The 26,431-nt window shown below is 40.8% G+C and overlaps 2 protein-coding genes across 2 annotated transcripts; one reads left to right on the top strand and one right to left on the bottom strand.

Annotated features, from left to right (window-relative positions):
- The first annotated feature begins 1,746 nt into the window (after positions 1-1,746).
- On the top strand, positions 1,747-3,078 carry LOC124129584 (probable G-protein coupled receptor B0563.6). The gene has a single exon (XM_046493027.2). It carries the CDS (start codon positions 1,747-1,749, stop codon positions 3,076-3,078), a length of 1,332 nt encoding a protein of 443 aa, XP_046348983.1.
- Positions 3,079-15,618: 12,540 nt separating this feature from the next.
- LOC124122473 lies at positions 15,619-17,598 on the bottom strand. The gene is made up of 2 exons (XM_046485517.2): positions 17,262-17,598; positions 15,619-15,842 (listed from the first exon to the last, which is right to left on the bottom strand). Exons 1-2 carry the CDS (start codon positions 17,539-17,541, stop codon positions 15,628-15,630), a joined length of 495 nt encoding a protein of 164 aa, XP_046341473.2. The 5' UTR covers positions 17,542-17,598; the 3' UTR covers positions 15,619-15,627.
- Between the last annotated feature and the right edge of the window lie 8,833 nt (positions 17,599-26,431).

Raw genomic sequence — 26,431 nt, 5'->3', positions numbered from 1 at the left:
TGTCCTGGCTGCACGGTCAAAGACTCGCCAAGATTCTTTACTTGCCAAAATAACGCCATCCCTCCCCTTCAAACGTAACACCCCTGAATCCTCACCATTATTCAAAGGCTGTTGACAGAGAACACATTCCTCCACGCTGAACTATGAAGCTGAAATATTTTGAAACATATGGATAAAAGTCAACCAAAATGTACATATTTATATTTATTTAATATAAAAATATTTTGAGCATCTATGATTCACATTTATGTAAATATATTTTGATCTCATTAATTGCACACAAATTTAAATTTAAATCCGTTTAAGGTCCTCAATAAATATAAGTTGTTCTTAGGAAGAACGTATCTTAAGGATCCTTAACAAATCTTCATGCTTTCTTTCAAAATTATTCGTTTTATACAGATATTTACAAAGAATGCGTTATCTCTTTCAATGCACAGACATTATATCTCTTCATAATCCAAGTTTACACACCTTTAATCCACACCTTTAATCCATGATATGTGTGATAGGATGCGATTAGGATATAGTTATGACCTTGTTTGGGTTTCTATGTCGTCTGCAATGGCACTTCCTGTACTACTTGTATGACAACAAATGTTAGTAGGCGCAAAACTGACCAAACACCAAGTGACTTTATCTTTATTTTTTAGTCATTTTGTTGTTTTTTAAAATTCATTTCATTTTATGGGAAATGTTAATGTTATGTTACATTAGTTATGCTCCCTTATTCTATTAAGTATTAAATACTTCAATATTTTTTTGTACATGAAAATTGTGTTGTTTTTGTATTTCTCAAGTTGTATATATCTCACATTGACAAAGTATATATTTCTGAAAAGCTTATGAACAGAGCTTTCATTTGAGATGCATCATGACACAATGAAAAATGAAAAAATCATAATTTGACACAAGTGCTTCAGAGTGGCCTTGATCCCCCTGACCTTTGGGGTCAAATTTGACCCTGTTCCGATTCTGGTAGACTTTTTATATGTTATAATGAGATCAATTCTGGGTGTAAATCAGTTGAAATCATTTCTGTTGCAAATTTTGGCGGGTGCCTTGCTATTTTGACTGGATGCTGATGATGTCAGTCAGTGGACTGTCTGGTCCAGACTCGATAATTTTCATACCGCCGTCATACAGCTGGAATATTATGTGTGCGGCGTTAAACAACAACAACATAAACAGTAGCCTGAGACAATTTGGTCAGAAGCAGTTCTGTCACCTGTAACCTGATCCTTGAGGTGTGTATATTGCGCACCTGCCTATCAGCAAAAGCAATAACCTGTCAAGCATATCAGGTTCGTCCAAGAGTGTGTGCCGCCCACTTTTCACGCATCTTCAGCACATCTCTGCTTACCATTTCGATGAAACGTTTGCAAACTTAAACATTGGCCAATGCTTAGATATTAGTTTGCCACCCGTGATTCGTGGATTAGCAAGTGACTAGTGATTAGTATTTCAGTGCTCATAAATACTCCTCGGGTAGTTCATAAAATTAAAGGCAAGGGTGGTGCTTTTATGCTTAAGGGTCTGTAAGTCGCTTTGCACTGTTGTTTCCCTTTAGCTCCTCTGCTCGTGGGGTTCAGATATAACGTTATGTCCGAAGAGAATTCGACGTATTAAGTGGACAATTTGTTTAGATATATATCTTATATGCCACGACATTCTTGACCATAAAAAACGCCCAATTTTTTTAAAAAGAGTAATCATTGTTTCTTGGTTCATTTACAGATGGACAGAATGGTTGCCTGGTTCCTTCTCCTCATGTCAAATACTGAAACTATTTTGGCAGTCACTTCGACTAAAGGTTTCCACCATTCCCTTGGCACTGAAGAAACTAGAAGTCTTAACACGACAACAACAGCCGTCAGCATCCATGAAACACCGTTCTCAGCGGTGACCGACTTTCCCGAAAACACTTCAGGTTTAACATTGCTGGACATTGAAGCCATTGACGAAGGACCTAATGTTAGCACAAATGATCCCAAATCGAACAAACCCAATCCTTACGCTATCATTCACGAAGGAGTGGTGTCCAAGGATCAGTACGAGAAGTGCAGCCTTGTCATCAACATCATACTGAAGCCAGTTGTCTGTACTGCTGGTGTCGTCATGAACACTATCGGTGCCTGTGTCTTATTTCATCAATCCTTCAAACGATCCACTTACACCTACCTCCGTTTTCTCGCCATTTCCGACGCGTTCATTCTCCTAAGTGGCATCGTACTTTTAATTCCGAAAATCATCAACCTCCACGATGACGTCATGGCCAACTTCATTGAAGTGCACATGTTCCCTTACATTTCAATTTTCGCAGGGTCAGTATTCACAAGAATATCTGAATATGTCATATGCGCATTGTCCATTGAAAGGTTTGTGGCTGTTCTGAGACCACTGAAAGTAAGAGAGTTATTTCTGTCCCGCCATGCCCTTGGTATTTCTATTGGTGTGGTCACCTTTTGTTTTCTTTATCACGCTCACTATCTGATTATTTACTATCCAAAGGCCTATTTCAATCCATCCCGGAATACCACAATGTATGCTCTAGGCAAACAGTCCTGGTATGCCAACTCAGGAATTGAGGCAGTCTACACTAATGTGTACTACTTCATATTCTTGTATATACCTCCAATAGTTCTGATAGTGTGTAATATTGGCATTCTCGTCAAGGTATATGAAGCAAACAAGAAACGACAAGACCTCTTTGCCAAAGATGGCATGAGCAAGCAGATGGGTCAAGAACAGCGGCGAATGACCTTGATTTTGCTGATTATCTCCATGAGCTTCTTGGCAGTCTTTGTTCCCCTCTCCATCCTCACCATCATTCAGCAGTTTGACAAACAGATCCGGATCTTCGGTCGCGAACATTACCTGCTGTCTGTGATGATTGATGTGCTGTCGCTTGGATGGAACGTCAGCTCGGCCAATGATTTCATCGTGTACAGCTACAGCAGCAAGCAGTTCAGAAACACTCTTCTTGCCATGTTCTTTGGGAACAGAACAAGGAAGAAGGAAATAGTTTCTCAGTCTAGTGACACGCTTGCCACTAACATAAGTACAATCACTAATTGAAAAATTGCGTCCAAGAGTTCGCATTCCTGTGTTTTTTCATGGCATTTGATTGACTAACGAGACAATTTGGGTTATTTTTCTTTGTTTCCATAAATGAAATTTAAATGATCAGGCCGCGCTGACTGTCGCTTTTGTTGCATTATTGCCCAGGATGGCATCATTGATTTCGTATCGTTGTCTGTAGGCTTTGTGTTAATTATTTAATAATCAGTATGAGACTTATTGTGTAATTATTGTTGACTTATCTATTGACACGAATAACGGAATTGACTTCAATAATTTCGTCGTGTTTATGGAGGTATAAACGTAGAAAACGGTGTGCACATTTTGGGTACAAAAATATTGAAGTTAATTCTCGAAGGAACCAGCTATTTCAAACGTTCCACCAAATGTAAAATAGTTGCGTTCATCTACTTGGAAAGAAATATACAAATAAACACTAAAACGTAGACACATCCTATCTTGTAAATAAGAGAACAAGTATAATCAAGAGACCACTGGCATATTTTGAATGCATCTTCAACCAAAATGTAGAGAGGGATATACAGTAATCTTATTACTGAGAAATGTCCATAGTGAGGGTGATCATTATGCGTGTCTGTCAACCCCAGTCATGAATGTGATGCATGCCAAACAGACCAGAGAGCCACTGTGGCTCAATAGGTGGTGAACAAGAACGTGTGTTTGTCTTGAGTGACAAAATGAGCATTGGCAAGTAATATTTGGGTACAAATACCGAAGATTTATATTAAAGATACTAATTAAAGGAATTGAAAAGGGATATAGACATACATGATGATGATCATGATGATGATATTAAAGATACTAATTAAAGGAATTGAAAAGGGATATAGACATACATGATGATGATCATGATTATTATTATTATTATTATGCGAACGTTCATCTGCTATTTCGGATCTGCTACAGTTGGAACTGATGGCTCATGCATAGGCACATTACAGCATTAGTCGCCGGAGCTGGTCACATTGGCATGGCTTTGTCCCAATGTTGCTTCAGTAATTGGCCATTTATTCGTGGTATGTCTGTCCATCCTGTTGCATTCGCACACTCAAGAAGTGTGGATTTTAGTTGGTGCATGCAAGATATTCTTGGACGGGTTCTGTGGACGAGTCCCATCTCCAGTTTGGTTGGTTTGAGTATTAATGAATTATGAATTAATTACTTGTCATTTCTTAGTCATTATTTAGTTGTATGTATGGCTTAGTTTGTTTTGTTAATTTAAGGAAAGTATTTATTCACTTCGGCTTTATAAAAGTCTAATGAATATCAAATAATGCTTCCAAATTATACGTAGTAATATTTAGTTTTGATTATATCGTTTATATCGGCCTGTAGCCTTTAACGCAATAAAAACATGTTTTGCTGTCAATGTATCAGTTTTTGTTAAAAGTACAGTGCACCCGTGAAGATCCGGGTTAGAAAAGGTCTCCAGCAACCCATGCTTGCCCCAAAAGGCGACTATGTTTGTTGTAAAAGGCAACTAACCGGATCGGGTGGTCAGGCTCGCTGACTTGGTTGATGCATGTCATCGTTTCCAATTGTGTAGATCGATGCTCGTGATATTCATTACTGCATTGTCTGGTCCAGACTCAATTATTTTCAAACCGCCGTCCTACAGCTGGAATATTGCTGAGTGCGGCGTTAAACATCGGTTTGCTAAGTATTATTTCGTCCCCCGACGAAGTGGATCGTTGCTCTTGATATTTGCCTGGCCCAGATATTACTATTTACACACTGGCCCAGATATTATTATTTACTGACCCGTGAAGATCCGGGGTAGAATAGGTCTTCAGCAACCCATGCTTGCCGTAAAAGGCGACTATGCTTGTCGTAAGAGGCGACTGACGGGATTGAGTGGTCATGCTCGCTGACTTGGTTGATGCATGTCATCGATCCCAATTGCGTGGATCGATGCTCATGATATTAATCACTGGATTGTCTGGTCCAGACTCGATTATTTACAGACCGCCGTCATAAAGCTGGAATATTGCTGAGTGCGGCGTTAAACAACAAACCAACCAACTATTTACAAGCAATTGTGACATTAAAGGGATATAACTGTCTGCGGCGTAAATCAGTTCTTAATCACTCACACAACTAACTAAATGATAGATGTTTATGCTTTATATGAATGAAGCACTGCAAGTATTTTTTTTATTTGTGACGTGTCGTGACATCTTCCTTTTGATAGATGATCAGCTGCAGTCCTACCAATAGTGGAAACACCCCTGACAAAAGCGTCATACAAACTCATGTGATAAATGTGTCGACACCAGGGTCATATAAACACATGTGATGAATGTGTCGACACCAGGGTCATATAAACACGTGTTATAAATGTGTCGACACCAGGGTCATACAAACACGTGTGATAAATGTGTCTACACCAGGGTCATACAAACACGTGTGATAAATGTGTCTACACCAGGGTCATACAAACACGTGTGATAAATGTGTTGACACCAGGGTCATACAAACACGTGTGATTAATGTGTCGACACCAGGGTCATACAAAAACACGTGATAAATGTGTCGACACCAGGGTTATATAAACACAGGGAATAAATGTGTCGACACCAGGGTCATGTAAACATATGATAAATGTGTCGACACCAGAGTCATATAAACATGTGATAAATGTGTGGACACCAGAGTCATGTAAACATATGATAAATGTGTCGACACCAGAGTCATATAAACATGTGATAAATGTGTGGATACCCGGGTTATATGAATATGTGATACATTTGTTGAAATTTGATGCAATAGTGTCATATAAACATACGTGATAAATGCGTCATAAAAGCTTTTGATAAAAGTGTCGACCCCAGGGTCATACAAACATGTGATATATGTGTTGACGCAAGTGTCATATGAATATGTGATAAATATGTCGACACCAGGGTCAAATTAACATGTGATAAATGTGTCGACACCAGGGTCAAATTAACATGTGATAAATGTGTCGACACCAGGGTCAAATTAACACGTGATAAATGTGTCGACACCAGGGTCATATAAACATATGATAAATGTGTCGACATCAGGGTCATGTAAACATGATAAATGTGTCGAAACCAGGATCATATAAACATATGATAAATGTGTCAACACCAGGGTCATATGAATGTGTGATAAATTTGTTGAAACTAGCGTCATATAAACACAAGTGATAAATGTTTCGACACCAGGGTCATATGAACACGTGATACATGTTTTGACACTAGCGTCATACAATCACGTGATAAATGTGTTGACGCAAGTGTCATATGAATATGTGATAAATGTATCGACACCAGGGTCATATATACACACGTAATTAATGTGTCGACACCAGGGTCATATGAACACGTGATAAATGTGTTGACACTAGCGTCAATCACGTGATAAATGTGTTGATGCAAGTGTTATATAAATACATTTGATAAATTTGTCGACACCAGGGTCATATAAACATGATAAATGTGTCGACACTAGCGTCATATAAACATATGATAAATGTGTCGACAACAGGGTCATATAAACACACGTAATTAATGTGTCGACACCAGGGTCATATGAACACGTGATAAATGTGTTGACACTAGCGTCATACAATCACGTGATAAATGTGTTGACGCAAGTGTCATATGAATATGTGATAAATGTGTCGACACCAGGGTCATATATACACACGTAATTAATTTGTCGACACCAGGGTCATATAAACATGTGATAAATGTGTCGACACCAGGGTCATATTAACATTTGATAAATGTGTCGACACCAGGGTCATGTAAACACGTGATAAATGTGTCGACACCAGAGTCATACAAACACGTGATAAATGTGTTGACGCAAGTGTTATATAAATACATTGATATATTTGTCGATACCAGGTTCATGGTCACGTGTCGATTCCCAATATGTTGATCCAGAAGTCTATACGTAAAAGAACTGTCTGTAAAACCAACAAACAACTAACAAGTACTACACAATCAACAAATGTATTACAAAATTCACTAAGTTTACAAAACAGCACAAATAAGTGCTCCTTTCTTGACGTGTTGAAAATGCGTGTGTCCCGTAAACATGCTACTGTCCTCTTAAATACACTAACCAGATACTGGAAAGTTCAATATAATACTCTCACAATAAAGAACATTCTCCATCTTTCATGGGTCATATAAACACGTGATACATGTGACGCCTTTAGGGTCATACAAACACACGTGTGATACATGTGTCGACTTCAGGGTCATATAAACACACGTGTGATACATTCGTCGACTTCAGGGTCATATAAACACATGATAAATGTGTCGACACCAGGGTCATATAAACACGTGTGATAAATGTGTCGACACCAGGGTCATGTAAACACGTGATAAATGTGTCGACACCAGGGTCATGTAAACACGTGATAAGTGTGTCGACACCAGGGTCATTTAAATACGTGATAGATGTGTCGACACCAGGGTTATATAAACATGTGATAAATGTGTCGACACCAGGGTCATATAAACACGTGTGATAAATGTGTCGACACCAGGGTTATATAAACATGTGATAAATGTGTCGACACCAGGGTCATATAAACATGTGATAAATGTGTCGACACCAGGGTCATTTAAATACGTGATAGATGTGTCGACACCAGCGTCACATAAACACGTGATAAATGTGTCGACACCAGGGTCATGTAAACACGTGATAAATGTGTCGACACCAGGGTCATGTAAACACGTGATAAATGTGTCGACACCAGGGTCATACAAACACAGGGAATAAATGTGTCTACACCAGGGTCATACAAACACAGGGAATAAATGTGTCGACACCAGGGTCATGTAAACACGTGATAAATGTGTCGACACCAGGGTCATACAAACACACGTGTGATACATTCGTCGACTTCAGGGTCATATAAACACATGATAAATGTGTCGACACCAGGGTCATACAAACACAGGGAATAAATGTGTCTACACCAGGGTCATACAAACACAGGGAATAAATGTGTCGACACCAGGGTCATGTAAACACGTGATAAATGTGTCGACACCAGAGTCATACAAACACAGGGAATAAATGTGTCTACACCAGGGTCATACAAACACAGGGAATAAATGTGTCGACACCAGGGTCATGTAAACACGTGATAAATGTGTCGACACCAGAGTCATACAAACACAGGGAATAAATGTGTCGACATCAGAGTCATACAAACACGTGATAAATGTGTCGTCACCAGAGTCATACAAACACATGATAAATGTGTCGACACCAGAGTCATACAAACACGTGATAAATGTGTCGACACCAGGGTCATACAAACACAGGGAATAAATGTGTCTACACCAGGGTCATACAAACACAGGGAATAAATGTGTCGACACCAGGGTCATGTAAACACGTGATAAATGTGTCGACACCAGAGTCATACAAACACAGGGAATAAATGTGTCTACACCAGGGTCATACAAACACAGGGAATAAATGTGTCGACACCAGAGTCATACAAACACAGGGAATAAATGTGTCTACACCAGAGTCATACAAACACAGGGAATAAATGTGTCGACACCAGAGTCATACAAACACGTGATAAATGTGTTGACGCAAGTGTTATATAAATATATTTGGTATATTTGTCGATACCAGGTTCATGGTCACGTGTCGATTCCCAATATGTTAATTCAGAAATCTATACGTAAAAGAACTGTCTGTAAAACCAACAAACAACTAACAAGTGGTACACAATCAACAAATGTATTACAAAATTTACTAAGTTTACAAAACAGTACAAATTAGTGCTACTTTCTTGACGTGATGAAAATGCGTGTGTACCGTAAACATGCAACTGTCCTCTTAAATACACTAACCAGATACTTGAAAGTTCCATATAATACTCTTATAATAAAGAACATTCTCCATGTTTCTATAACAACTAACAGCGTCCGCGGTATCGGGACCGGAAATTTACGCACCACACTAGCATCTAAATATAGTAACTTCCTGACGACGGCTTACATTGCCCAAATACCATGCAATGAGCGTCTACCGAATCTCAACAGAAACAACGTTACACCGTTACAAAAAACCCTTTGTTAGCTGAGGATACACTGTTATTACAATATTCAAATTTGCAAATCACAAACATTTTATTTTTCGCGGAAAACTTGATAAATGATTTTGGAAATATGTTTATATCTCTCATATATGTTTTAGATTGTACATGACAAATGACCTAATATTAGCATATATGGGCTGTGTAAACAACATCAAACATGTAAATTGAACACTGGGAATTTCATTTGTCTTTAGCATCCGTGAAGATCCGGGTTAGAATTGATCTTCAGCAACCCATGCTTGCCGTAATAGGCGACTACCGGGATCGGGTGGTCAGGCTTGCTGAATTGGTTGATACATGTCATCGTATCCTAATTGTGTAGATCGAGGCTCATGATGTCAATCACTGGATTCTCTGGTCCAGACTCGATTATTGATATGACAGACATGTTTTTTACTACACATTTTCTTCCGGACATCCAATATGCCCAGTGATCAATTCATTTATTCGGGTACAATCTGGGGACAAAACACTTTTTTCAGGCGGGTCCTGTGCCCATTGGCTATTCTCAGGTTCAGGATATTTGTATAAAACTCCATCAATGTACGTTACATTGACAGACATGTCATAGGCAGGGAATAGTCAACAGATGCATGAATCCACCAAGAATCTCACAGATATAGATCATCGTACGTCCCCGTTTTCACATTGATGTTGTCAGAGATTTTTTCGCCCCGTGAAAACCCGGGGTAGAATAGGTCTTCATGCTTGCCGTAAAAGGCGACTATGCTTGTCGTAAGAGGCGACTAACGGGATCGGGTGGTCAGGCTCGCTGACTTGGTTGATGCATCTCATCGTATCCCAAACCCGTGAAGATTCCGGGGTAGAATAGGTCTTCAGCTACCCATGCTTGCCGTAAAAGGTGACTATGCTTGTCGTAAAAGGCGACAAACGGGATCGGGTGGTCAGGCTCGCTGACTTGGTTGATGCATCTCATCAATCCCAATTGCGTGGATCGATGCTCATGATATTAATCACTGGATTGTCTGGTCCAGACTCGATTATTTACAGACCGCCGTCATATAGCTGGAATATTGCTGAGTGAGGCGTTAAACAACAAACAAACAAACCAATTGCCTTATCGATGCTCATGGTGTCAATCACTGGATTGTCTGGTCCAGACTCGATTTATTTACAGACCGCCGTCATATAGCTGGAATATTGCTGAGTGCGGCGTTCGACAACAAACAAACAAAATCCAAGATGTTTTGTGTTCGTTTAGCAAAATATATCGTTATATTGACAAGTCAAATCGATTCTTCGGTTGTCGACATCCTCAGGCAGTGGTTGCAAGACATTTTAATTCAGTGATTTTTCACAAATATAATTGTAACGAATGCTACAGGAACCGTCCTTGTAGCATCTGTTCTCGTAGAGCTGCATGCAACTGAGTGAATTGCTGGGTTCCCCTGGACACCACCACGTGGAGTTTGTAGCAAGGAGGGACCCGTCTGGCCACACCCATTGCCCTGCCTCCAAGGTGCCACCCACGGTTCGTCGGGCTAATGTGTCATTGACTGCAATACAAGTGTAACGTTTTAGCAAAATAGACATTTAGAATTGTACAATACTGTTCAAAACAGAAGCTGATCCTTCACCCTTACAGGCCAGAAAATATTTGTTTAAAGTTTGGTACCATTACCCTCGATTTGACGCACTGCACGTTACTTTAAAATTTACACCAATCACGATCCGGTGTAAAATAGGTCTTCAGCAACCCATGCTTGTCGTAAGAGGCAACTAACGGGATCGGGTGGTCACGCTCGCTGACTTGGTTGATGCATGTCATCGTATCCCAATTGTGTGGATTGATGTTCATGATGTCAATCACTGGATAGTCTGGTCCAGACTTGATTATTTACAATGGACTGGAAAATTGCTGAGTGCGGCGTTAAACAACAAGAAAAAAAAAATTCTTTATATCAAACCACATAAAAGTACCTTGCCTCAGCTAACATAACGAGGAATCTACATGTACGTACGCTCTAATGGCATACCTTTAATGTTTAATTCATAATTTTAAAAAATTCAAGTATTATTCCTACCGCTACCTTAAATGGATTTTTTAAATAAAAGCGACAAAAGCCATTTCCATGAACATCAGAAATGTTTACTAAAAGCAGAGAGCACAGTATTATTTCGACTTTATTCATGGTGAGTGAGTGAGTGAGTTGGGTTTAATGCCGCATTGAACATTATTGCAGTTATATCACGGCGTGTCAGCTTCATGTGGGAGGAAAGCCCGAAGTAATGCAGGTCTGATATGATACCACATCGGTGAAACCCACGAGCACGGGTATGGTGCTGACAAACCTAGCAACGGAACCATAATCAGGGCCATGTGTTCATGAATCACTTTCACACAGTGATGAAACCAGGTGTTCGCGAATTCACCGGTTGAATGATACCGCTTCCCGTTGGGGAAAATAGCATGTCACCTATCTTTCGTATCACAGCCCCGCGATAAAGAGTGAATGAGTATTATTCGGCAATATTCCAGCAATATCACGGCGGGGAACACCAGAAATGGGCTTCACATATTGTATCCATGTGGGGAATCGATTTCGCATCTTCGGCGTGACGAGTGAGTGAGTGAGTTTGGTTTTACGCCGCTTTTAGCAATATTCCAGCAATATCACGGCGGGGGACACCAGAAATGGGCTTCACATATTGTATCCATGTGGGGAATCGATTTCGCATCTTCGGCGTGACGAGCAAACGTTTAAAGGAGAACTAATCTCTGGCTTCTTTCCTGATCACTCGTCACCACTCGCCCCTTTCCGTAACCTGCAGGAAGACTCGTCCCCCTATCGATGAAAGTTATGTGCGAAAATACGACAAACCAATCAGAATGTGCGTATGACTTGAACAAGTACTTCTGACAAAGAATCCCCCAGGAATATTTTCTTTTTTTCTTTTTTTTTTTTTTTTCTTTTTTTTTTTTCACACTGTCTTGCATTTAAAAATACACCCAAGATACACTTAAGATACAGTTATATGTGTTCAATCATAGCGTGTGATAGTTCAATCATATTGTGTGATACTGTATGTCCCGATGTGCTTTAAATAGCTTCTGAAATATATATGATATATGGGGAAACATACGTGAATCACAACGCAATGAGTTGGCAATTGCTTTAGGTATGCCCGTATGCGATTAGACGTAACCCGGTCGCAAAAAATGGCCGCGAGAGGGGCACGAGTCGCTATTCGGCGAGTTGGTCCCCAATTCGACGAGTTGGTCACGAATGCTTCCTGGCTGTCGAACACTGCCCGCTCCATTCGTAAGTAAGGATAAGAATTTATGGATGAACAACTTCTTAATTACAATTAAGAGCGACGTTTAGGTGTAGCTGCGGTGTAATTATGGTCTGAGAAGTCATACCATGCACAACACAAATAAAGCCACAGGGAAACCACCATCCAGCCACAAGCTAGAACCATCAGGAGCAGCGTACCACATTCCGTGCAATTGTGGACAAGCTTACATAGGTGAAACATCTTGGCCCCTCAAAAACCCGAATAAAAGAACATCAAAGCTCACTCTCCTAAGATGACTCTAAATCTGCTATATCAGACCACATCCGTGACAACCCAAGTCACAGCATTCAGTGGGAGAGAGTCACAACCCTTGCCACCAATCTCAAAGACTTCTATAACAGGAAACTACAAGAAGCATCAACATCAAAAGATTCCAGCCGTCAATCAACCGTGACCAAGGCTATTACATACCCCGGCGTACCATCAACTCATCAAAGACCCCTAACAGCCATAATCCCGTTGTTTATATTACTGGCTCTACTGTATAAACATTGCCTCCTACTTGTATATATACTTGTCAACCACACTCTGTATATCACTTACTTGATAACGGTGTTAGAACCTACACAGAAACGTCGCTCTTAATTGTAATAAAGAAGTTGTTCATCCATAAATTCTTATCCTTACTTAGTACTCCAACTTCTAAATGCCTATGAAAGAAGCGCTCCATTCGTGACCTATTCGTGTTATTCCAGGACAAGCCGAATAGCGACTCGTGCCCCTCTCATGGCCATTTTTGCGACCGGGTTCCGTCTTAGTGCAAACGCGCATACCTAAAACAATTGTCAACTCGTTGTGTAATGGTTCACATATATTTAAGGCACATCGGGACGTGCGGAATTATACATTATGATTGAACACATTTAACTGCGTCTTGGGATTATTTTTAAATGCAAGACGTGTAAAATCAAAAATTATTTCTGAGGGATTCTTTGACGAAGAACTTGAAATAATACGCGCATTCTGATTCGTTTGTCGTATTTCCGCACATAACATTCATCGGTAGGGGGACGAGTCTTCTTGCAGGTTACGGAAAGAGGCGAGTGGTGACGAATGTGCCCGTTCGGGCTCACGAGCTGCTCGCTAAGGCAACTGTGCGTGACAAGACAGTAGGGACAGCATAAATAAACTTTGAGGCAATATCAATACGCATTTATAAACACTGATTGGTTACTCGTGATCTATGAAATTTTCGATATTTCGAAGCGCCCATGTAATCCATTTCTTCAAGTTAGACAAACAGGCAAAATGAACGACGGAAGCTCATCGGATGTCGGTATTTGGGAATATCCTTGATGGTTATAGTTTATGAAAAAACGTATCCCCGCAGTGAAAGCATTTTCGGATTTCGGATTACGTGAATACTACGATGACTGAAATATATTTGGATCCTTTTCTTTCATATCTTGATATGGTTGTTTTGTTCGTTTGTTAACGCCGCACTCGGCAACGTTCCAGCTATATGACGGCGGTCTGTAAATAACTGACAATCCAGTGACTGACATCATGAGCATCCATCCACGCAATTGGAATAAGATGAGGATATTTCATTGACCTTCAGTAAATGATTCTTAAATGCAATTTAATTCCATGTTGTTCATGACAACATTGACTCTTGACATTAATGTTTAATATGTCCAAACGACATTCCCAGGATTATAAAGGAGCACCGAGGCTATATGACGGCGGTCTGTAAATAATCGAGACTGGACCCGACAATCCAGTGACTGATATCATGGTCATCGATTCACGCAATTGGGATAGATGACATGCATCAACCAAATCAGCGAGTCGACAACCATGGTCGCTTTTTTACGGTAAGCATGGGTTGCTGAAGACTACAAAACCTTGAAGCATCACCACGGTGCAAACTATTGTCATCAGGGGAGATGCCCAATTCAATCCTTTTTTCACAAAAATACATATAGAAGTTATCATGCTAGTGTGTTTTGGAAAGGTAAATATCGAATATTAGGGATACGCAATGTATTTATCGAGCCTTGGCGAGCTACATGCTCAGCGTTGATTTCTAAAATAGGATAATATAGCGTGATAACGCCTCCATCTTATCTCATTCTTATATTCTATCGTCGAAAAATGTATTCCCATCTCGCACAAACGATACAAACGAAATATTGCAAGTTTTACTGGATTGTGCAGACTAATATATTACGTCACGGGGTCAGTTATTAGTTAATCGAACAGTTACATCTGTCAATATATATGACAGTGGCGTAACTACGAAATAGGAAAACGACAATTGTCTTTATCTTGCCGAGAAACACACACGTTGTATGATGAACACCATTATCTGCATTGAAATCCTTGATCATCGTGATAGTTGTGTGAAATATTCGCGCCCTGGTCGCAAATAAACTATACTGAAACTGAACTGACACCAAGACAGCCCTGTTTGGTGCGGGGGTTTTCTGCAATGAGATCTTTGATCATTGCGACAAAATAACGCCCAGGCGCGACAACGACGCGAAATCATGTATTACAAAAGAATTTTTTTTTTATCTACATGTTTGTTTTCAAAAGTACACATCGTTATCTGCACCGTTGTTTTCTGAAGTACATTCTGTGCACTACAAAGCAAGAGACTTTACATTTCTTGCTGGGATACGCGGAACTTCTGGGCATTATTTGAGGCCGTTGTGGGTGAGGGTCGCGTGCGTCAAGCGGTTATATAAAATAGAGCTGCGCTGACCTCATCTCAGACTCCGGAGAGCTAGCCAGGACACATCTCAGCCCGGTGCAAACATCACGGGGTGTTTTTTGGTTGTTGTTTTTTCAGTCTACCGCGGAGTTTCAAGCCGGCATGTAACGTGACGCTTGCTGTTAACGGCGAATATTCTTGTAGTAAGAGGTGACTAGAGGGATCAGGTGGTCACGCTCGCTGACTTGGATAATGCATGTCAACGTATCTCAATTGCATAGATCGATGCTCATGATGTCAATCACTTGATTGTCTTGTCCAGACTCGATAACTTACATCCCGCCGTCACGTAGCTGGAATATTGCTGACTGCGGCGTTAAACAGCAACCAACATCAACATCTACCTTAAAGATGACGATGATTGTTTACAAAATTACAAAACTATCGTTATCTGCACGATTGCTTTCAAAAAGTACATACCGTTATTAGCAATGAAGTCTATGATCATTTGAATCTTGCTGTCGGTGGCGATGGACAACAAGCGTGCGTCCTCCTCCTGACATAGGCTTCGGGCGTCGACATTCTTCTCCAAAGTATCCGAAAATCGCAAACAGGAGTCTCCCACGCGGCTGTATTGGGAGGGACACCCTTGAAGACGAAACAGAACCATGTTAGTGTTGTTTGTTTGTTTGCTTGCTGTTTATCGCCACACTCAGCACTATTCTGGGGTTTGTTTGTTTGTTTGTTTAACGCCGCATTCAGCAATATTCTGGGGTTTGTTTGTTTGGTTGTTTAACGCAGCATTCAGCAATATTCCAGCTATATGACAGCAGTCTGTTAATAATCGAGTCTGTACCAGGCAATCCAGTGATTGACACCATGAACGTTGATCAACGCCATTGGTATACCATGAAATGCATCAACCAAGTCAGCGAGCCTGACCACCCGATCCCGTTAGTCGCCTCTTACGACAAGCATAGCCGCCTTTTAGGGCAAGCATGGGTTGCTGAAGACCTATTCTACCTCAGCTCTTCATGGGCAATGAGTTGTGGTGTTGTAAAGAGTTGTAATTATTTATTGTGTTCGCTTTCATATAAAGTTCTGCAAGTAAAGGATCGACCGTTTCATGTTCTCGAGCACATCTGTCTTACAAGTGAGTGTAGGATTTTATGTCATAGGTCTGCAGTCACCCATGCTTATCGTCAGTTTGTTTGTTTGTTTGTTTTTGAACGCCGCACTCAGCAATATTCCAGCTATGTAACGGCGGTCTGTAAATAATCGAGTCTGGATCAGACAATCCAGTGATTGACTTCATGAGCATCAATCCATGTCATTGGGAGACGATGACGAGTCTGAGCACCCGATGCCGTTAGTCGCCTCTTACGACAAGCATAGTCGCCTTTTAAGGCAAGCATGTAAACAGTATTGGTCTGATAACTGATCCCTGAGGAACGCCAAAAAATAATGACTTTCTTTTTCGATAACACATTTTTTAGGTTATGATTTGTCTGTCAGGTTTGAAATAAACCAAGAGGGAGCATCTCCGCTGATTCCTACGTGGTTTTCTAGTCGATAAAGCAGTCTTCCACGGCCATTGTATCAATACCGCTAAGTCCAATGGTGCAAGGAGTCCAACGTGCCAAATACCTATCCTGAAAGGTGTAAGTGACGGCAATACTTGCCGTAAGAGGCGACTAACGGGATCGGTGGTCGGGCTCGCTGACTTGGTTGTTGCATGTCAATGGATCCCAATTCCCGTGAAGATCCAGGGTAAAATAGGTCTTCAGCAACCCATGCTTGCCGTAACAGGCGAAAAACGTGATCGGGTGGTCAGGCTCGCTGACTTAGTTGATGCATGTCATCGTATCCCAATTGCGTGGATCGATGCTCATGATGTCAATCACTGAATTGTCGGGTCCAGATTAATTACAGACCGTAAAGAGAAAACAACAACACTGATGTCTTACAAGCAGTAATACCTGAACCTTTCTGTTAAATAACAAATAGAATGAATGACAATAATTATGTGTAATATCATGCTGTAAATTAGGAGGACAGTTTACTTACAATTCCTCATAAAGGTCTTCATTCCAAGGACGGTGACTTTCATGGTTGATGTAACGTTGTAATGGGTAAACAGGTGACAGTTGCCATTGTTGTGAGATAGGAACGAACATTCTGTGTCAGTGTAGCACCGCAAGGCACACTCCTGCAATATTACCGATTGGTATTGGACAAACCATTCTTCAAGCAGAGAGTCGTCCTCTTCTACCATGTGCGTGAAGATGGTTCCTAGAGCTTGGCTAGATGTCATATACAATGCTACAAGCACAACTTCCCTAATCATCCTGAAGACGTAATCTAAGTGGTCCTACTCTGACAGTCTTCTTGGAAGAAATAACTGACTGTCAACAGGGGTCACTATCATTGCCTGGTTGCTGTTTGCTTTTGCTTTTGTCCTGGTTACCAAGGTCTGTCGTTACAAGACGACATCGACATACTCGTGTTAAATGAATGGACACGATCAATGGTATTGATAGTAACTGCTCCATGGTTTTCTTAGGGCATTGATGTAAGCTGCCAAATTACATCTTCATAAAACGTTCCTGAGCTGACCCAAATTGATTTGACGTGGTGGAGGAAAGGGACACAAATGCATTTTTTATCCCGGGAAAAGTGTTCTTGTTTCGTATAGTAAAAATGTTGACAAGGATACGCGCACGCACGCACGTACGCACGTACGCACACACACTCTCTCTCTCTCTCTCTCTCTCTCTCTCTCTCTCTCTCTCTGTTATACGGAGGACATTGTTCTATCATGACGTCATTTCTGGAGATTTGAAATAGGCTCGCATCATGATGACGTCGTATATTGGACGACGTTAATTTTGACAGGGGAGTGTCTAGTGAGTTGTTCCCCATAGATGTAGCTGGGCAACGCAGATAAACATGATGGCCGAACGATCGCATCCAAAAGCGGAAGAGATATGACAATCGTCATTAGGAGAAAAGGTACAGGTAACAGGCGTGAGGATTGTGAGAATCCCCACCTGTGCATAAAATAATGGACTTGTCCGACATTGCCGAGGTCGGATTCATTTGAGGGGGTCATCATTATTAACATTCGGATAAATATTTTTAAAGCTTGTACATTTCATCATCATCCTAATCGAGGCTGCACATATGTTGATATCTCCAAAAAGAAATAAAGGACTTGTGGTCGTTGTTTATCGTACACACAATTGGTCATGATCTAAGGTTAGTTCGAAAACTGGTGTCTTAAATTCATTTATTACAAAGTTATGGCCCTTGTCCCGTGTTTTTCAACTTAGTGCATACTGTGTGAAATGGGATCAGCTTTCTCAGAAAAAACTATAATTGCATGAATGAAAGTTTGCATGCTTATCTAAGAGATAATTGTAAAGCCTGTGAAGACATATATCATGTTTTTTCAACTGAGTGCATGGCGTCTGCGTTGGGGACAAGTTTTCTCAGAAACTGCTGAAGATATATGCATGAATGTTTGCAAGCTCATCTAAGAGATACTTGTCAAGACTGATTTCGAAAATTGGTGCCGTAATATATTTTGCCAATAATAAATGTAATATTAATTTTGTTTTCTTGCAGGTTTAAATTCATGCAAAAATCCTAGAAATACGAGTTTCCTAAGATACACATGTTGTGCCATCAGGGTCAGCTGCTCTTGGGGCTGTAATCCTTCGGAGCCCTAGAATCATGCCGTTCTTCATCGTGCATATCAGGAAAGTACGAGATATTGCCCCTTTTTATAATTGTTTTGCCTTAAGGAAGAGTTTATTTTATAATATAGGCCACATAAACATAATCTCTTTTTCCATATATCATTGTTATCATTTATTATCATTTTAAGTTACATCTTGTGTTTGAGTGGTTGGGAAATCTTCAACCAATCAATTTCATTTCGTAAAAAAACCTTAGGCTGAGGTACAAAGTAAAAATAAACATTTATTCATAACATGGATTTGTTATACATACGAAAATATTTGCATCTTGATTGTAGTGCTCTCTGAATCGTTGGGTGTTGAAGAATATTATTACTCTTTATATTTCTATTCCATTCCGTGAATAACATCAAAATTTCATAGTACTTCATTTAGTGTCTTATAACGGAATTTGTTGTTTCTGAAAAGAAACTTCTCAACATTTTTACAGTTTGTACTTCCAGTTTTAATATTGTACTTGCATATTCAAATCTGAATGCCATTTTGTTGCTGTGTATCATAATTTCAGATTTGTTCAGTTATTTTGTTTTAACTGAAATTTTGAAATCAACGCAACGGGGACCGCCTGAGATCCTGGGCCCGTTTAACAGAGATATCTTTGTGCTAAGATGATCGTAACTCCCATACTTAAGCATGAACTTACTATGTAATGTAACACCTTTATTTCAAGTTAGAGGCAACAGGCCCATAGAACATAACATAACAGAAATACAATTACTGATAAAGTGACTAATACAATATCATTGCATTCAATATGAATTTCGTTAGCTGTACAATAGTAGGTTTATGATTAGACGAACAAAGGATTCCAGTGACGGATTTACAAAGTATTTAGGATCAGTGTATCGATATCTTAGCTAATTAAAAGCAGGGCATACAAGTACAAAATGATATTCGTTTTCCCCTAGACTAATATTTAGTCGAAGACAATATCTACACAAGCGACATTCTGGATCGATGGCTTTGTGTCTGTCCATTTCGATCATCAACTGATGACAGCTGCATCTGAATCTTTACAACGCGTGTTTCAATAGTGTAGAGTCGACTTGTGTAAGATATACTTCGGTCTGTAAAACTGATTTGTAGGTTGAATATGCCATTAGCTTTGGATTTTATGATATTGATGAATGCCATCGTTGGATGTTGTAATCGGATACACGTTGCTTAAACTGAGACATAAAAAGATAAACATTTCCAACATCTTGCATAATCCATGCGTAGCCAAAGCCAATCTGGAATAAGATATGTTTTATTTTAGTGCCCCAGGAAGTTCTGTTCACGCAGTCCAATCCATACAGAATTCGAAACGTTTGCTTCGGAAATCGGCCATTATTCATAGTGATTAGTTTAGCCCAATATTTTACACATTTTGTTACATAGGTGAGATATAATAGAGGTCGACCACTTTCTCCAAGAACAGCATCATTACAAGCACTCAGAGGCAGATACAGAATTCTTTTTATATACTTAGTCTGAACTCTCTCAGTTTGTTCCACGACTTCGTATCCCCATAGTTCGGAGCCGTATGTAAGGATGGGCAGAACTATGCTATCAAACATCTTTAGTGCAGTCGTAATTGGTAAGCCACCACACATAGAGTGCAATCTGTATATGAGTAAGCTTACTTTCTCCGCCTGCTTTGCCAACACCTGTTTTGATCTCGTCCAAACTAGTTTAAGTGTAAAAGAAAGACCAAGATATTTATAAAAGGAGACGGTTTCGATCTGAGAGCCCCTGTTACACCATTTTTCATACTGCCGTAGTTATCCACCATTTCGGAATACAACAATCTTCTTTTTGTATATTTAGGTTCATACCCCATTTTTCACAAAAGTTGCTAACGCAATTTATTTGTTCTTGGAGTTAACAGTATGGTAGTGTTGGGAGTAAATCGATTGTGTCTTAATTTGTTAGCCATTCCATTTTCAAGTTGGTAAAGCTTCTTTTAGATGCCGTTTTTTTTAAAAAAAGACCCAGCACTACATTTCAGTGGTTCAATGCATGGTTGAGGTCTCCAAGGACCCGTGTTCTCTAATTAAGACATTAGCACGCACTAATTTTATTAACAAACATCCCGTTGCTCGCGTCTGAAGTGTGTGTTTGTTTGTTTTGACTGGTGTTCCCACGTATCATCAATACATTATGGTCATATGTAAACAAAGCGGAATCATTAACATCTTCTTTGATGGTATACAACCTTGAGCCTCTTAAGCCGTAAGAATGTTGTTGAATTTGAAGAGATAAGAAGTTCGTTTGAACAATGGTCATATTTGCTACCCTGTATCATAGTATAAATCATCATATACTAATCGATAGTGATGGCGATGAATAGATTAACAAGTAATTCTTTTCCTAACTTTATGGATTAACTATAAAACGTCTACATATATCAGGTGAAATAAGTAGTCTAATTGCGTCCATAATTAACTGTGACACATTTCACAATTCCCCACGGTACAGATGTTTGCAAGGGGTTAAATATAATTATTTTTATGTGAGTTATTGAGAAGATATTGAACATAAAACCGATAACTAAGTGTGTGTATATGGAATGATAGATTTTTTTCACAGTACTTGAACAGAGTAACGTCTGAACAGTATTAAGATACTACACTCAAGAGCAAATTTATTGATAACTGACAATTTACCGTTATTGTGATGATACGGACTGTAAAGGGTGATCAAACCGCCCGCTGTTTTAATCTGTGTTGGGGTAAAAGAGTGTGTTGTTTACGATCTGCTCCCAGAATTCGTGTTAATGTTTAACTGTATAAGAGAGACGACCTTAGACAATAGAGACAACATATAGCAATCCTGTATTCACAACATACCCGGACCCGTGAAGTTCCGGGGTAGAATAGGTCTTCAGCAACCCATGCTTGCCGCAAAAGGCGACTATGCTTGTCGTTAGAGGCGACTAACGGGATCGGGTGGTCAGGCTGGCTGACTTGGTTGATGTATGTCATCGTATCCCAATTTCCTGGATCGATGCTCATGATATCAATCACTGGATTGTCTGGTCCAGACTCGATTATATATACAGACCGGCGTCATATAGCTGGAATATTGCTGAGTGTAACGTTAAACAACAAACAAACAAACAAATCACAACATACCTCCTCACGTACGTTTATCATGAGGCCGATGAGGAAACAGTTCTCTTAATTATTTAATTGCAAATAATCACATTCCATCTGGAATAATATTCATAGCACCAAAGCAGTATCTAAATTGAAAATATCAACGACCGAGAACGGTTGGTTTCGATATGTCCAAACAGATTCCATAGTGATGGAAATTACACGAATGGATCACTGAAAATCAGTGATGACACCAGGTGTTCGAGTCACATGTCGGACTGTCCACACACAGCTGGGGTGTTTAGTGATGCCTAGTTTGACACCAGTGGGACGAACTCTTGACTCCAGCAGTGATAACTTACCCAATACCCATTGTGTAATTCCTATTCTGTGAATGACATTGTTATATATTTGTTACAACCGCTGCACAATAAACCGTGTTTGTGTTTATAATCAGATTCGTATTTCCGCTATCCAATATGTGCGTCTTATTGTTGATAATCATTTTAGAGACATAAATGCGAAGTTTCATTTATGCGACCAAAAAAACACTCGCATTTTTCGCATTTAATTCACGCTCGCGTTAATTTCAAAATTTGGAGTACATTCCGGGGATAAATAAACGCTGCATTGATGAATCGACGCGTTGTCGTTTTCACTCGACTGAAACTACTCGTACTGTGTGAATGGCCCTTCATATGTCTTGCAACTGAGCTGAAACTACTTGTATAAGAAATCGTTACGATTAGGGGGTTCTCACGTTGTTTTGCAACCATGTTGCATGTGACAAGTTGTTACTGCAAATCGCGCCGTGTGAACGCACCTTAACCCCCTCAGTGCCAAGGGAGTTAATATGTGGTCCCGAGAAAACGTCTCTTTTCAACTGGAAATTGATATGGCAAACACAGTGCGCCATGTCAACATGGCAACCATCATCACCACCATTCGAACGCCTCCGTGGTCTAGTGGTAGAGCGTCCGCCCGGAGAGCGGAAGGTCCAGGGTTCGATCCCCGGTCGCGTCATGCCAAAAGATGTTAAAAGATGGTACTTGTTGTTACCTAGTCTGGCGCTCGGCATTAAGGGGCTAAAACAAGGACTGGTCAGCTCGGAGTATACTGTGTCTGAGTGGGGTATTCATGTTAAACCGCGGCATGGTATCTCAGCTATAAATCGGCATCAGTCCGGACGAGTACAAGCAGCCACACACGGGCATGCACGTCGCTATATTAGTGCAATAATCTTGGACGCGACGTTAAACCCAATTTCACCTCACCTCACCTCATCACCCCAATCATCTCAGCTTTAACATCGCGTAACTCATATTTTATACAGTGCTACGGATTGCGAAATTTGGGGAGATTTGTGAAGTAGTTACCACGTTCCTCGATCTTCTCTGCCATATTCGAACTTCAAGCGAATGGTGGCGCATTTTGATTCTGCACCAATGTCACATACATGTAACTATTTTAGTACCAAACTGGTCAGAAACGTTTACTTTTACAGTTGTTGTCGTAAGACTATTGAGTATAATACGAAACGTTAACGTTTGCAGACCCGTGAAGATCCGGGGTAGAATAGGTCTTCAGTAACCCATGCTTGCTGTAACAGGCGACTAAGCTTGTCGTAAGACTAAGAGGCGGCTAACGGGATCGGGTGATCAGGCTCGCTGACTTGGTTGAAGCATGTCATCGTATCCCTATTGTGCTCCAACGTTCATACAGTTTGGCCCTCACTCTATGAAGGTTCATACCCCAAAGAACTCACACAAAGTGAAACTCAATTCTTAAGTGGTTGACGTTATGTTTATGGACAGGAGGTTCATGATCAACATGTAAAACATCGAATGACCAAGCCGAGATTCCCTGTCCACCAGCTGTCGTACATACTCTCCCGTTGATGAACTATCGACCAGTTTCTAGCTTTCGCTCTTCTCCAAGATGCTAGAAAAGGCTTTAAAATTGAGGCCATCTGCTTATCTACTTCATGTTTAATGGTTATCAGTCTGCATACTGAGACTGCCTTTCGGCGGCAAGACCGTGGAAGACTGCTTTATCAACTAGAAAATCACGTTGGAATCACCGGAGTTGTTCTTTCTTGGTTTAATTCATACCTGACCGACAGATGCCAAATAGTAAAAGTCACAAATGTGTCAATGAACTAGAAAGTCTCATCTTTGAGCGTTCCTCTGGGTTCAGTTTTCAGACCAATACTGTCTACATGTTTGCCGTAAAAGTCGACTATACTTGTCTTAAGAGGCAACTAACGGGATCGGGTGGTCAGACTCGCTGTCTTTGTTGATGCACGTCATCGTATCCAAATTGCGTAGAGCGATGCTCATGGTGTCAGTCACTTGATTGTCTGGTCCAGACTCGATTATTTAAAGACCACCGTCAACCAGCTGGAATTGTGCAGCATTAAACAACAACAACGAAGAAACACATATTAATTGGAAAAGAAGAATTTCAAAGTGTGACCACGACATTGAACGTAAGTCGACGCCATATTGTAAACATATTGTGTCAAGGCCGGTTTCGCATCTGGCACCTAGGACCCAGACTCTGTCGATGATACACGCGAATCATAAATAACACAACTGCTGAAAACATCAACTTCTAAAATGAAGACAACTGAAACTTTTTGCTTTTGAGGTTACCGCTTATGGATACCATATGTGCTGTAAGTTCGCTATCGACTTGTTTTTCTTCTGGACAAGAGAGCGTGGTTTGACCGCGCGTGTTGTGACGTGGATGACGCCACATCAATCAGCTGATCTATGCCGTGGTTGTACAATTACGGAGGTCTACGGAAGCCCATTAGGGCCATGCCGTTATGTTATTATCTTAAAAGTCGATTTTGTTTCTGTGTTTTCCAGCATGTGTAACCTACCGGCAGCGTCCGTCTCTGGAATGTTTTGTTCTGATAAGCGGTACTATGTAAATTTGAGCCTGTGTAACTTAAGCACGTTGCGCATTATCGTGCTTGTTAAAACTGTCCAGATTTAATTTGTGGCTTAAGTAGCATTGAGAGCCACTTTCTTCTGCAAATATCCTCGTTTGAATGCATCATCACACACAGGAAAACTGGTCACGAAGAGCACATCCAGGACAGTGGCCTTATGTCCTAAAATCTTTGAAAGTTGTTATAAGACGACACATTGGCACCACAAATCGATATTTGACCGTCTCACCTAACAGTCACATGTCCTGCATTTTCGTGAGAAGGTTTTTTTTTGTTTATTGTCATCACAGTACTGAGCAATCTTTGGCAAGTGGGAGATGGATTTTTGACCAGACTGACCATATATTGATATTATGAGCAATGTCTTTCGCCGTCGGGTACTAAAAGACGTAAGTTAAGCTTAAGTTTCCGTTGACCAATTCTTGCCTAGAATCCCAGTGATGAGTATTCGTACCGTGCATGTGCTAATAGAAAGGGGCGCAGGACATGAGCAGCGTGTAGGGGACAGTGTTACGACAGTGGGGTGTAGGGGACAAGTGTGTCGACAGTGGGGTGTAGGGGACAAGTGTGTCGACAGTGGGGTGTAGGGGACAAGTGTTACGACAGTGGGGTGTAGGGGACAAGTGTTACGACAGTGGGGTGTAGGGGACAAGTGTTACGACAGTGGGGTGTAGGGGACAAGTGTGTCGACAGTGGGGTGTAGGGGACAAGTGTTACGACAGTGGGGTGTAGGGGACAAGTATTACGACAGTGATTGTAGGGGACAAGTGTTACGACAGTGGTGTGTAGGGGACAGTGTGTCGACAGTGGGGTGTAGGGGACAAGTGTTACGACAGTGATTGTAGGGGACAAGTGTGTCGACAGTGGGGTGTAGGGGACAAGTATTACGACAGTGGGGTGTAGGGGACAAGTATTACGACAGTGATTGTAGGGGACAAGTGTTACGACAGTGGTGTGTAGGGGACAGTGTGTCGACAGTGGGGTGTAGGGGACAAGTATTACGACAGTGGGGTGTAGGGGACAAGTGTTACGACAGTGGGGTGTAGGGGACAAGTGTTACGACAGTGGAGTGTAGGGGACAGTATGTCGACAGTGGGGTGGAGGGGAGATGTCAACATCAGGATGTACGGGACAGGTGTCAACAGTGGGGTGTACATGAGATTCCAACAGCAGGATGTACGGGACATGTGTCAACAGTGGGGTGTACGGGACATGTGTCAACAGTGGGGTGTACGGGACATGTGTCAGTAGTGTGGTGAACGGGAGACGTGTCAACAGTGGGGTGTACGGGACATGTGTCAACAGTGGGGTGTACGGGACAGGTGTCAACAGTGGGGTGTACGCGACATGTGTCAAGAGAGAGTATGACACGTGACTTCACGAGCTGAACCAGCTGGGACACATATAGAAGATAACAGTTGAATTTGTCACATTTTT

This window comes from Haliotis rufescens, unplaced genomic scaffold, assembly GCF_023055435.1.
Source record: "Haliotis rufescens isolate VD_foot unplaced genomic scaffold, xgHalRufe1.0.p SCAF_16, whole genome shotgun sequence".
In the NCBI taxonomy this organism is placed as follows: domain Eukaryota; kingdom Metazoa; phylum Mollusca; class Gastropoda; order Lepetellida; family Haliotidae; genus Haliotis; species Haliotis rufescens.
This window is presented reverse-complemented; position numbering and strand designations above follow the sequence as displayed.

Excerpts from the sequence above, each read along its gene's own strand:
- LOC124129584 (XM_046493027.2), top strand. The coding sequence starts at position 1,747 with ATGGTTGCCTGGTTCCTTCTCCTCATGTCAAATACTGAAACTATTTTG.
- LOC124122473 (XM_046485517.2), bottom strand. The coding sequence starts at position 17,541 with ATGATTAGGGAAGTTGTGCTTGTAGCATTGTATATGACATCTAGCCAA. Across the intron at positions 15,843-17,261 it reads GAAGACCTTTATGAGGAATT|GGTGTCCCTCCCAATACAGC; the intron begins GTAAGTAAACTG and ends TTCGTCTTCAAG.